Here is a 14,169-nt window from a genome sequence, read left to right on the forward strand (position 1 = left end):
TTATAATATTCCCATTGAACAAAGGAGGAGCCTGAGGCTTGGTGTTAATGGCTTGTCTGAGGTCACACCTCCAGCATGTGGAGCCCAAGCCTGTGCAAGGACAAAGCCATGCTTTTCACCAGTGTTGGAACATAAACTGGGATGTTGGAGCAGCCCCATATCCCAGTGGATAGAGATGCGGCCACAGCAGCAACAGCACTCCAAGGAATTAATAAATGACAGAGGCCTTTCATTTTACATAGGAACAGAGGTATACATTGTACAGCTGCTGAGCTATGTACAGAGTGAATTAGCACTTATTCTCCATCCAGTCTTTCTCAGATGGCTGAACAAGTTTGTGTACAACACAAGAAGGAAGTGGAGGCAAGGATCTGACAGAGTGACAGGTGGATTTAAGGACTGACTGATGACAATGCTTTCCTTCCTGTAATCTCTTTATGAAGAACAATCTTTTAGAACCAGCTTTTCTGTTACTGCAAAACCAAAACACATGGTGAGAGCATATTTAATCAGTATTTAGTTTCCTTTCAAAGTAGGTTTTGCTAACTTAGGATACAAAAGATCTTGATTTTTAATAATGACCTTGAAAGGAGTAGACTCTCAAGGGATATATCTAATGAAATTAAGCAAAGGCTAATGGGATAGAGTGGAACTCAGTCTGAAACAAAATGGATGGACTCACTCATGGCAACAGTTCATAATATGATTAAATGTAGACAAGAAAAAGGTAAACAAAGAAATAAGAGAATTGTGGCTTAAAAGCACAATAAGAAATACAAAGAAGGCCCTGAAGATTATTCTTTTTTTTTTTTTAAGCAAAAACAAACAGAAGCATCATCGTACAATAAGGACATGAAAAAACTAATTCAAATCATAAATCTAAGCCAATGGTGGGTATAAACAGCTACACCCACCATCCTGTCGAAGATGACTTCCTTCAAATTTGGAAGGAAGAATTTCCTGGCAAATCACAATACTCCTTATATCTGACATTTCTATTAAATTTTGGATCCTTAAGATAAAAATTTCAGAAAGGAACTTGGTAATTTTGGTTTGGATTTTGCATTTAAAAAAATAGAGGCAACTCAAATAGAGTATTTCGGTTTTAGGCAAGCTTACGAATAGTCATTATGAAGCACGCTTTCTCTTTCCCAAAAGGGCAAAAGGGAAGGAGTGAACATTCTTTAAATCACAAAATTTTTCATAATTATTTGCCCAGGACTATATTTTTGGAAATCTGTGTTGGAGACATTGGTAGAGTTTAATATAATGTAGTTGGTTTAGTGGAAAGAGTCCTGGACTAACAATCACATCTGGGTACCAGTTCCAGATGTGCCACTAACCAGTTGTGAGATCTTGGTTAACTCGCATCATTTATTTAGGCCTCAGCTTGTTCATCCATAAAACTACAGACTGCACTAAACCTCTAAAGTCTGTTTTTTAAATTCCTTTTGTTGTTGTTGTTGTTTCACTTTTGGTAAGTTCTAAGGATTTTATTACTTTTTTTTTTTTTTTTTTTTTTTGAGACGGAGTTTCACTCTTGTTGCCCAGGCTGGAGTGCAATGGTGCAATCTCGGCTCACTGCAACCTCCGCCTCCCGGGTTCAAGCAATTCTCCTGTCTCAGCCTCCCGAGTAGCTGGGATTACAGGCATGCACCACCACACCCAGCTAATGTATTTTTAGTAAAGACAGGGTTTCTCCATGTTGGTCAGGCTGGTCTCAAACTCCTGACCTCAGGTGATCCGCCTGCCTCGGCCTCCCAAAGTGTTGGGATTACAGGCATAAGCCACTGAGCCTGGCCTACTCTTTTCTTTTTTTTTTTTTTTTTTTTGAGACGGAGTCTCGCTCTGTCGCCCAGGCTGGAGTGCAGTGGTGCGATGTCGGCTCACTGCAAGCTCCACCTCCCAGGTTCACGCCATTCTCCTGCCTCAGCCTCCCGAGTAGCTGGGACTACAGGCGCCCACCACCACGCCCGGCTAATTTTTTGTATTTTTAGTAGAGATGGGGTTTCACCGTGTTAGTAAAGATAGTCTCGATCTCCTGACCTCGTGATCCACTCACCTCGGCCTCCCAAAGTGCTGGGATTACAGGCGTGAGCCACTGCGCCCCGCCTTTTTTTTCCTTTCCTTTTCTTTTTTTTTTGAGACGGAGTCTCGCTCTGTCGCCCAGGCTGGAGTGCAGTGGTGTGATCTCGCCTCACTGCAAGCTCTGCCTCCCGGGTTCACGCCATTCTCCTGCCTCAGCCTCCTGAGTAGCTGGGACTACAGGCGCCTGCCGCCATGCCAGCTAATTTTTTGTATTTTTAGTAGAGACGGGGTTTCACCTTGTTAGCCAGGATGGTCTCAATCTCCTGACCTCGTGATCCGCCCACCTCGGCCTCCCAATGTGCTGGGATTACAGGCGTGAGCCACCGCGCCTGGCCTACTTTTTTTTTTTTTTTTTTTTTTTTTTTTTTTTTTTGAGATGGAGTCTCGCTCTGTCACCAGGCTGGAGTGCAGTGCTGCGATCTTGGTTCACTCCAACCTCCTCCTCCAGAGTTCAAGTGCTTCTCCTGCTTCAGCCTCCCAAGTAGCTGGGACTACAGGCACCCGCCACCACATCTGGCTAATTTTTGTATTGTTTTAGTTAGAGATGGGGTTTCACCACTTTGGCCAGGCTGGTCTCAAACCCCTGATCTTATGATCCGCCCGCCTCAGCCTCCCAAAGTGCTGGGATTACAGGCGTGAGCCACTGCGCCCGGAAGGATTTTATTACCTCTTAGCAATCTCATAGAGACATAGTAAAGATAATAGCTGCCATTTAATAAGTTACTACTATGTGCCAACCACTATGTAAACACTTAATACAGATAACTTTAGCCCCTCCTTGTAGTTGTGATCATCATCCCATTTTGTTTCACCAATTTTCATCATTATAAACTATTTTCAGCATCTTAAAAAATTATCCCCAATTTAGAGAAACTCAAGGCTCATAGAGGGTGAGTTTTCTTTAAGATCACAGTTTCCAATCATTTTGTAATTTCAAAAATTATATACTGAATTTAAATTATAAATTTATGAATTTTAAATTATCTGCCTTTTGTTAAGTTCATTATAGATACAATGACTATGGGCACACAATTGAAACACGTATCAAAAATGAGAGATGAGGTCAGAAACAGTTCCATTATGAAGCATGGCTCACATCTATCATACTTCAGAAGGCACCGGGCATGGGGCCCCGGCACACAGCAGGTGCTTGGTAAATGTGCCCAGTAAGTGCTGGAGGGAGGATGTATAGGTTGTACTGAAGGATGGGAAGATGCTCCAGTTTTAGGCCATTATGTCATTCTCACAGTGGCGGCTTTGGGATTCTCACAAAATGTCACTATGGTAACCAGAGACCGGGCAGCTGTTTCTGGGCAGTCCGAGGAAATGCCCTTTGAAGACATTGTCTCTGTGCCTGTGGCTCCCTCTGAAGCCCAGGAGACAACCTGTTACTAGTGTTTAGCTCCTCTGTCATTCATTCAGGGTCTGGAATAATCTAAAGGGGACTCCTGATGGAAGGGACCCCACCGTCCTTGAGTCTACACCTGCTCTGAAGTTGCACCCTCTCTGGGCGACGGTGGCCGATCTGTGGTGACAGAGAACAGACTAACTCCCCGGGCAGGCTGATCTATCTGGCTGTCAGAATGTGTGATTTTATATTGAGCTGAAATCTGTCTCCTTGTCAAAATCTTTTTGTTTCTATATCCATCAAAAATGAGTTATCTAAGGTTCTTATGGTTTGTTTTGGAAATCAGTACTTTTTGAATCAGAAATCTTTTTTTTTTTTTTTTTTTTTTTTTTTTAAGACTTCGAGAGAGAGAATGTCCCTGAGACAGTGGTTCTAAATAATGTGTCCTTGTTGATTTAAAGTAAAATGTTGGAGCGATAATAAGTATTGGCTGAAAAGGAGATTCTTTTCACAGGTTATTTGATATCCACAGTCCCATCATATATTTTGGGAAGAGAACCTATGGCCCACCCTCCAGCATGCTTGGCTCAGAGTATATTACTTCTGCTTGCCCTGAAAACAAGGGTTTAATTTCATAAGGAAATAAAACTTCGCTAAACTCTCTGCAGACCACACATTTATGGTCCAAAGGGAGTTGGTTGGTGGTCACTCATCTTAGAAGTACTACAAGTTATATGAAAAAGACATTTGTAGGAGCAGCTACTCACTAACCATCCACTAGCAAGACGCCAGCATCAGTGGAAACCAGCAAGGCCTGGCCCCAGGGATCTGCACACACGGCTTCGTGAGGGAAATTACTGCAGAAACACTGGGGCTCCCACGGCTGTGAGGCAATACAAGCATCGGAAGATAAGTGCACCAGAAAAAATACACTGCAGCCCACCAAACGGAAATGTACAGTACCACACCTGAAACAGTAACACAGATACCTCCGTGGGAGCGGAGTCACTCCAAACCCTGGGGTCTGGACTCAGTTACCTTTCTTAGGAAGAAAAGTCTTCTTTCAAATATGTATGCAATAGGAAAAGAGTGAATTCACAGGTTTCTGGCACCATAACCTGTCTCCAATATTATAATGTTTCTCAGGGGCAACTGATGCATTCATAACGGTTTCTAAGCAAGCATTTTGCTTTAACACCTGGGAGCTGGGCCAAATGGTGCCTCTGTTTTAGAGAATTCATATTAGTTTAATCATTAAAGGAAGTCCCACGTTATTCTATAAGAAAGTCAGATTCCTGTGTTGCTGATTCAGCAGATTAGTAAAACATAAATGATGCTTTAAAAGGTTGATATTGTTTTCACGTGAAAATGCTTATTGATCCACATAAGATACAAAATCTTAAAGAAAAAATAACAGTTTGTAGAATGCAAGTGCTGTGAACAGAGCTACTCAGGTTTCCGCATGACATATCTATACCGAGTGAACTCTTCTTAGTTCATTTCCATCTCAGCCATAAAGGGGGAGCCTTAGAGCCACATGTGGATGTGTGGAGTAGGAGGCATTGTGTACCGTGATCTTAATCACACCAGAATTGTGGACATTTTCAACAGAATTCTTAACTTCCCTCCAAAGCATTGGATGAGCCTCAAAGAGCTTGTAGAGATTCTCAGGCCCAAGTTGAAGTCTTACATCTTCACTTTTACTCTCAATCAGGCATCAGGGCCCGATGTGTCCCACCTGGGGCTGTAGTAGAGCCTGTGTGTGCACGTGTAGGTGTGTTCTTAAGTACCCAGGCAAACGTGCACTCGCATACTCAAGGTAAAGCGAAGGGCAATGAGGACCACCTTTGAAAATAGCATTAGGGCTGGGGGTAAATACTGTGTGTTACTGCTCTCTCAGAAAAGGAAAGGATGCTCTCCCTTTAGGAAATGCACGGCCTCAAAAAGAACATTCTAATTGCTAAGATGGGACTTGTAATGTTCTAAAAAGATCCCCTAAAGAATGTGAAAACACTTTGTAAATGGAAAAAAGGCTAAACAAGTGCAGGTCATTGATTGAAATGGCATTTCCCCAGGAAAATTTCTGGCAATTCTGAATTTGTGACTTCACCAAGAGAACATAAAAAAAGCAAAGTTAATATAAATGTCAATAGGGAGAAAACACAGACATCAACATTAGGTAACACCAAGACAGAACAACCAATTCTTAGTAACAAAATGTTTTCTGCCCAGAGGACACAAGTTTGGAACACTAAGGCAGAAAGAAGTTCTTCCCCCATAAGATCCAAGGGCCCTACAGGATCCACAGAGGTGTCAAGGAGGTCTGTGAAAACCCCCAAATTATACTCAAATGCTGCATATATGTGCCATTTTAACTTTTTTTTTTTTTTTTTTTTTTTTTGAGACAAGGTCTTGCTCTGTCACCCAGGCTGGAGTGCAGTGGTGTGAACATGGCTCACTGCAGCCTTGACCTCCTGGGCTCAAGTGATCCTCCCGCCTCAGCCTCCTGAGTAGTTGGGACCATAGGCGTAGGCCACCATGCCCGGCTAATTTTTTTTGGAGACAGGGTCTCACCATGTTGCCCAGGGTGGTCTTCAATTCTGGGCTCAAGTAGTCCTCCTGCCTCAGCCTCCCAAAGTGCTGGGATTACAGGCATGAACCACTGCACCTGGCCCCATTTTAATGGGCGGGTGCATGCAGGGTGTCTACTGCTTTTCACAGGTGCCGGTGACCATGTGAGGTCTGAGGAACTGTTGAATACTGGGGTGTGCAGTGTCAGCAGCAAACTCAGATCTGCCCCCACAGTTGCTCTGGTCTGAGGACAGACAGTGTTTGCCATTGCCCTGGACTCCCTTCCATGGGGAAGCCTTCATGTGGATTCCACCGGGTGACAATGTGGTCTCCAGGCCTTCATGTCTAAGTGCAGACTCTTCCTGGGCTCTCTCTAAGAGCATGACCACAGCTCATGAAATGATGAGTGCTGAAGAGGTGGGCAAAGCCGGGTTCTTTGGGCACAGAACACTCTTGGGAGCAGCAGGGGACTCTGGTCTCTGCAAAGCCAACTGCACAGCAGCCCATGGGGCCTTGTGGAGCTGAGTTTCTCCGAGGGTGGTCTGTGGCCTGCGGGTGGGTTATAAGTACTGACCTCAACAATGGACGCTCACTCTCTGTTATTACCTGGTGAACAAGTTATGGTTCCACAGACTTCTGTTTTTAATATAAGCCTAAGAACTTATTGTTATTAAATCTTACTGGAATCTCGTATCTATAATGTGCTTGGAAACAGTACATTCCTACTGTGCACAGGAATAAGCAGACACTGGAACTGCTGCAGCCTTTGGGAAGGATGCTTTGCCAGTAGTCTTGTCTGAAGTTGGTTGTGGTTTTTAGGGTTAATTATATTTTGAGCTCATCATTTTCCTGAAACCAGACCTCAAAGCACGTAGGATCACATCATCTATATCTTTATCAGTAAGGTAAATGTATTCATAATTATTTTGCTTTTATAATGGGTGATGTGCTATAAATCTGTCCCATTTAACTTTTATGTATTCTGAATGGAGGTACTGTTCTACAATACAAAATCATATTCATAATATAATTTGTGTATTTTTTTCTGTTCTATTCTTGATGATCACTTAGTTTTTACCCCCATGGAAAGTGGAACAGCATGTAGATAAATAGCCAAAGAATTTTTTGGCTGGCTGAGTGAACTGTAGATTAAGCGGTGGTTTTTCAGCTGTGGTCTGCTAACCAACAGCATCAAGATCGCCTAGGAAGCCACTGGAGATGCAAACTTTTGGGTCCCACCCCAGACCTGCTCAACCAGAAACTCTGGGGGTGAATTCAATACACACTAAAGCTTGAGCAACACTGCCCAAGAGCCTTGCTGTTTAAAGCATGTCTGTGGTCAGCAGCACAGGAACCACGTGCAAGTTTGTTGGAAACATAGACTCTTAGCCCCACCCAGACCTACTGGATCAGAACATGCATTTGGTCAAGGTGTCCAGGTGATATGTATGCACATAAAGCTTGAGAGGCCCTGTGGGGCCTGGCCTGCCTGACCAGGTTGGTCCTCCAGCAGCTCTGCTCCATTGAAGCAGGGGAAGGCACGCACATACCATGGCAACACAGAGGCTCTCACTAAATGGCCACTCAGTTTTGTCTAGGGCTTTCCCTGACGACTCTGCAATAGACATGCTCTTCTTCCTTCTGCTCCCAAACCTTTTTCCAAGAATCTCAATCATTTCATTAATGAAAATGGGAATTCAAAGTTCAAATTGAAAGTATCATGAACTCACCTCTTTTTTACAGATCCCTGAAGCTGCCAAGCTTGATGGAGCATCCCCTCTTACAATGGATTTCAGTTTTAGTGCCTTACAGAACAGAGATCTCTATTAAAGCATACCAGGCGGCAAAAGTACAGCAGGATAAACAATTGTGATTTGACAAAAATTTAATAAAACAGGAGTAATTGCAGGCTAACATTTCAGGTTCCTCTACTGACTTGTTAATCAAGAATTGAAGTTAGCTGGACATAGTGAAGCCTTAATGACAGTGTCCCAACCCAAATTATCCAAATGCATTCTGTCATTTCAATTAATCAATATATCATTACTGTGATTTATAAACCAGGAGCATCAAAAAAATACAGATTCTCAGGTCCCGCCTCAAACTTGATGAATCAGAATCTCTGGAAATAAAGTCTGGGTATCTTTAAACAAGAACCAATGTTTGAGAACCTTGTAATAATGCACCTGTTTTGGGAAAAAGCTATCTTTGCCTCTAAGCTTCCCTTGATTACATGGCTTTCCTCTCTCCACCTGCCTTGCCCAACTTTCTACTTTTGGGCCAGAACTTTATTTGCAGCTGAGGGCACTCCTCCTTCTCCATGCTGTGATGTGCGATCGAGGCAGACAGCTGTGTCACCTCCCAGAACTGAGAAATACCAGTGTCACATGCGAGCAGGGCAAAAAGAGAGTGATTTTCTCCAATCTCTGGAATAAGGGGATGACTGGGCACCACCTAACTTGGTGGTGACTTGGATTGTTTCCAAGTCATAGGATTGCAATTCAAGTCTTCTGTCAGTGCCACTGCTAGTCTGTGCTTCCTCTTGCCAGTCATGGGTTCCAGAGGCATTTCCCAAATTGGTTCCTCACTCTTCAGAAAATCCCTAGGAGGCAGGCAAGTGGTCTATGCTCTGTGGAAGAGAGGGGGCCAGAGCTGGGGCCTGTGGCTACTTGCCTCAAGGCAGCAGCATTCCTACCTCTGCAGAGTGCTGCTCTCTCAGTGACGCCTGCAGAGAACTGTACCTACTCGGTTCTCAAAAATCTCACTCGTGGTTGCCACAACAATCCTAAGAGAAATTACAGAGCTCCTACAGCAGCAGGCAAACAAAGTCTTTGCACGTGGGCCATCTGGTTAGGATGGAACTCAAAACTACATGTCTCGCAGAAAAGGTTTCAGAAGAAAACCCACCTGCCCTATTCTAACAAACTCTGCCTGGCGGGCCTCCTCTTTCTTCCGTGCTGACTTGGGCGACTCTGGTAAGACATCACTAAAAGATCGTCTATTAAGCATGTTCTAAAAAAGAAAAAAAAGTTATGAATTCCACAAACATTGTTAAGTCTCATCTTCTGGCTTCTCATAGTGCACAAAACTATTTATCCAAATGGTCCTACCTATTTCTACCTTCTGTTTCATTCACTCAATAAGCATTGATGGAGCACCTGCTGTGTACCAGGTCCATGGTAGATGCTAGATTCAGAGTCACTAGGTGGAAAGCCAGCATTGCGTGGGGGCTGAGGACATGGCTTTGAAATAGCAGACCTGCAGCTCTATCACTTACTAACTTACTAATAGTGTGATCTGGGCCACCACATTGCACAGCTCTGGGATGCCAATCTTACACAGCAGCACCCCCTGGAACACAACCAACTGAATTCTATGAGAATGGTGCCCACAGAGCTGTGCAAATCTGTGGCCCTGTGAGTCGCCTTGAGCAAATCAGTTAATTTCTGAATCTCAGTGTCTTTGTGTGGTTAATACCTGCCTCCTAGGTGCGTTATGAGGTTTAAATGAGGTAATGCATGTAAGGTACCTCGCACAGTGCCTAGTGCATACTTAGTAATGTTAGTTCTCTTTAAAACTGTAGTCACTGAATGGGGTAAGCTCATTCAATCAGCAGGTACTGACTGAGCACCTAGTCCTCTGCCAGATTTTGGGAATGTGATAGACATGGTCTCTTGTGGAGCACAGGGTCTACTGGGAAGACAGATTGAGTAATGACATGTTTAGCACATGTGATCACTGCTACGAAGGGGAACTGTGGCAAGTATATGAAAACATTTAACAGGGGACCTGGCTTCAACTGGGGGGCTAGGGAAGCCTGGCTCAGGCAGTGATGCTTTAGCTGGGATATCATTACTCATCTTGAAGGACATCATTACTCATCTTGGTACCCTCTCTGTATCTTCCCTGACCTTAGGGAATTGACCTTAGGAATTAAGGTTTGCTTTTTAGGGTCCTGGCGTTAGCCTGGCCCAATCCTTGTGAGTAGTTGGGGTACACTGACCAGGCAGAAGTTAGGAAGTGCCTATGAAATGGTGCTGGTCGGCCGGGCACAGTGACTCATGCCAGTAATCCCAGCACTTTGGGAGGCTGAGGCGGGTGGATCACCTGAAGTCGGGAGTTTGAGACCAGCCTGACCACCATAGAGAAACCCTGTCTCTACTAAAAATACAAAAGATTAGTCCGGTGCAGTGGTGCATGCCTGTAACCCCAGCTACTTGGGAGGCTGAGGTAGGAGAATTGCTTGAACCTGGGAGGCTGAGGTTGTGGTGAGCCGAGATCGCACCATTGCCCTCCAGCCTGGGCAACAAGAGAGAAGCTCTGTCTCAAAAAAAAAAAGAGCACATGTGCACCTGAAGTGATAGGAAGGTGTTGGGTCTCATCAGCGTGGCTATGCCTCAGGCCTATGAAGTGTCTGGGTCTTCAGTAAATGGGAATGCTTGTTTCAGTGACTGAATATGGGGCTGGCCAATAAAACTCCAAAAATAAAGCACCCTATCTCTTTCTACAATCCCACTTTTGCCTACCCATCAGCTCATGGGACTGGCAATGCTGAGTAGTATTACTAAGAACAGCCACCCCAAATAAAGCCGTCTTCAATGTTCCAGAGATTGCTGATTGATACCCAACCTCCCTGTCCCTGGTTTGCACCTTGATTTCCACAGGCCCTGGCTTTCTGGAAATCACATTCCTGTGATGGAAACCCCGTGTCCTTCCTTCTTGTGTAACAATGAGAGACTGTCAGCCCATGGTGGCCACAGCACAGTCCTGACAGCAAGGATCAAGGCGCCTCCTATGTTTTCTCACCAGGGCCTCATCGCTGAGTTGAAGACTGGTGTTCTCAACTCAGACCCCATAAGAAGGAAACACGACCATGGACCCAGAATTACCTTATGCAAATCTGGCATCAAATCCTGGTGTAAAGATCTAATCAACATATCCAGGGTACGCCGACGCTTCTGGGCAAATGTTGGGGTTTCCAAAGTGGCTTTTTCACCATTAATTACTAAAATAAATCAAGTTAAAAAGGGAATTACAAGATATCTCTTGCCACACACACAAAATTGAAACTATGCATGTCTGTTCTTTTCTTTAGTTCTGCGACTGGGAATTTTTTTGTTTGAGTTTTTTTTTTTTTTTCTGCTTAGTACTTTGGAACAATCCATTTTAAAGCCTCATTTCGGCTGAATAAGGGAAAAGGTCAAGATTTTTGTTGAAATGCCATTTCCTGTAATCTCGGAGTTTTCAACCTTGCTGCTAAATCCACTTTGGAATTCCAAGACCCTCTGATCCCCGGCTGCCACCTGTCTTCTCAGTGCACCAACCCCTCCTGGTCCTTCCTGGCCCCACACTCCATCTCATCAACACACCCTCCCCATCACCTTGAATCTGCAATTCTTCTGCTATTTCTACTTTCAAATCGTCAATGTCAAATCAACCTAGCCCTTTGTTTCATTTCACCCCAAGTCTTTGATGACGCTGATGAAAGTCCCTCTGTTGACTGGCTCCACTTACATGCTGGGTCCCTAGCGCTGCTGAGTGATCTCTAATTGGTGGTTACAGGTCTTTAGTGGCTCCTTCGCTGCCACAGGCCCCCTACGGTGAATGCTCTCTTCCTGAGCCCCATGCTGCCAACACCCTTTCAGCTTCCAGTAGCTACACCCACTCTGTTGCTGACTCTGTTTCAGATCTGTTTCTTGCTCTCTGCATGATCCCCTGGACTTGAACACATGAGACTCACACAATTTCACATACAATTTCAGCTTTCTGGCTTGATTCGAAAACTCAGAGTATCTGGCAACACTGGCCATGCCACATGCTCTGAAAGGACTCAGTTGGATGCAGTGAGTACACACTCTCAAGTGTGTCACAGCTTCCAGTGCTCCTGACTGTCCTCTGCTCAGTCCGCCTCCCTTGCTCATGCTCCCTGCCTGGCTCTCCAGCCATCTGAGTTGGGGACCTTGTTCTAGCATTTGAAATAATCAGTATAAACTCTGGAAAAGGACAGACAAAATCATCATCTGTTGCACATGGTTTGCAGTGTCTGCTGCCTCTAACGTGTCGAGGGAGACATCACCACGGACCCTGGTATAGGTTGGAGTATGGGAGGTAACAATGCTGGTGGTCCAGCTGGAAAGAGAGGGAGCCCAGCTGGAAAGCAGAGGGAGCCTCAGTAAAGGTGTCTTTCATGTCTCTGTTCTCCAGGAGAAAATTGTGGAATCATGCCAAGGTCTCTGTAAGGGAAGGGAGGGGTTTCCCATGGAAGAGAGGCTATCAAACAGCCTGGCCAGGACTTGGATGTTTCTGTGACTAGAACTGACACTTATGCTTGGCACTGTCTGTTTCTGTGCAGAAGAAGTCATGTTCGGGACTGTGAAGGAGTGACTGGGGAGACAGGAAGACAGAAGACAGACAACATGTGCCCGTCCCTTGCCCTGGCCTGAGGGACTGGTGTGGGCCAGTACTGGAGTAGGATTGAGACTGGAGGTTGGGGAATACTTGTCCATGGAGGACTCAGTGAGGCTTTGGACTCAGTCAATGCTTCCTTGAGGCCAGGTGACCAGGATGGACAGAGAGAAGAGAGGGGCACTCCAGATGTCTCAGAGCTGCATGACAACAGTGACAGACTTAGGCAAAGGCTGTAGTGGGGAGGAGTTGGGGGTGGCGACAGGAGGCAGCCAGCAAAGCAGCTGCAATACCCAGCATACCTGGCAGGAGGCTGGAAAGCAGTGTCTTCATAGAGGGCACAGACTGAGCAGCGCTGCCAGGACGTGGGGCTGGCAAACTGCAGCGGATGAACCCAAGTAACTTGTTTCTGATCATCAATGACACAGTCCCACCACGGGACTACCAGAAATAATTCCCAGGGGTGCCCTGAGGAGGGATGTGCAGAGCTCTTGTGCTTTAGGAGATGGGGCCTCAGAGTTGGGTATTTGGGTATCACCAGTAGAGTGAAAATATGTGCTCACCAGCAAGTGATGCCTGGCAGTCTGGGTCTACACACATTATGTTCTCATTCTGTCTCTCTCCCACACATGTGCATGGGTGCACATATACACTCACACAAGTGTGCACACACATTCCCCAACAACTCTCCCTATCCCTAAGCATATACCCACAACCACTCTTTCCCCCACCTACATCCCACTCTCTGACAGATACAGATACATATACAAGCAGAGATTCAGCAATGGCTGTACCAGAACACAGGGCAGAAAGGTGAATTTGAGGCCCGAGGGTCCTTAGTGGATGAGCGTAGAGAAGCTTCAAGGCAGGTGGCAGGATGGAAGGTGGGGATGAAAACACAGGAGAAAACGCACCCAACACGACCAAAATACTAAACATATGTTGTGCAAAGAATTAACGGAACATGGAATGCTTAAACAATGACATTCCTTAAACACCATCCTGGGAGAATCTGAAGAAATGTATTCTGACAGAACAAACTGCAAAACCATTTCAAACCAGAAACTTACATTTCACTAGCAAAAAGTCCCTGAATTCCTGGTGATCTGTAAACACTGGTGGAGTTGGCAAGGGAGGGCCGAAGAGTGGTACGCTCTCTTCTGAAAATATTTTCAGCCTGTGTAGAGAATATTACAGAATTAGTTGGTTTTTCTTCAAAGATCATCACTTGATATGCTTTGGCTGTGTCCCCACCCAAATCTTCACTTGAATTGTATCTCCCAGAATTCCCACATGTCATGGGGGGGTGATCAGGGGGAGGTAATTGAATTATGGGGGCTGGTCTTTCCCGTGCTATTCTCATGATAGTGAATAAGTCTCATGAGATCTGATGGGCTTATCCGGGGTTTCTGCTTTTGTTTCCTCCTCATTTTCTCTTGCTGCCACCAGGTAAGAAGTGCCTTTCGCCTCCTGCCATGATTCTGAGGCCTCCCCAGCCATGTGGAACTGTAAGTACAATTAAACCTCTTTTTCTTCCCAGTCTTGGGTATATCTTTATCAGCAGTATGAAAATGAACCAAAACACCACTATTCTGTCCTTCCATTTGTCCAGCTGCATATAGGATGTGTCAGGAATATTTGTTCCATGCCCAGGAGTGCCTCCTCTGGTCTGTCAGAGCCGAGGCCACGTCCTCGCTTTCCCCTCTAGCTTAGTCAAGGTGCTTTGAGGGCAGAGACCAGGTCTTCCTGAATCCTTC

The 14,169-nt window shown here is 45.1% G+C and overlaps 1 protein-coding gene across 9 annotated transcripts in view; it reads right to left on the minus strand.

Annotated features, from left to right (window-relative positions):
* GARNL3 (GTPase activating Rap/RanGAP domain like 3) overlaps positions 1 to 14,169 on the minus strand; it is a 598,754-nt gene that overhangs the window by 41,351 nt on the left and 543,234 nt on the right. For all 9 annotated transcript variants that reach the window (XR_007719603.1, XM_050759786.1, XM_050759784.1 and 6 more), the window contains 5 exons: positions 13,483 to 13,589; positions 10,897 to 11,012; positions 8,915 to 9,019; positions 7,738 to 7,812; positions 4,208 to 4,319 (listed from right to left, as the gene is read on the minus strand). Coding sequence is in view for 8 of the 9 variants with exons in the window: in XM_050759786.1 (XP_050615743.1) it covers positions 4,208 to 4,319; positions 7,738 to 7,812; positions 8,915 to 9,019; positions 10,897 to 11,012; positions 13,483 to 13,589 (515 nt within the window). In the remaining variant the exon portion in view is untranslated. The remainder of the gene's footprint in view (positions 1 to 4,207; positions 4,320 to 7,737; positions 7,813 to 8,914; positions 9,020 to 10,896; positions 11,013 to 13,482; positions 13,590 to 14,169) is intronic.

Source organism: Macaca thibetana, chromosome 15 (genome assembly GCF_024542745.1).
Source record: "Macaca thibetana thibetana isolate TM-01 chromosome 15, ASM2454274v1, whole genome shotgun sequence".
Lineage (NCBI taxonomy): Eukaryota > Metazoa > Chordata > Mammalia > Primates > Cercopithecidae > Macaca > Macaca thibetana.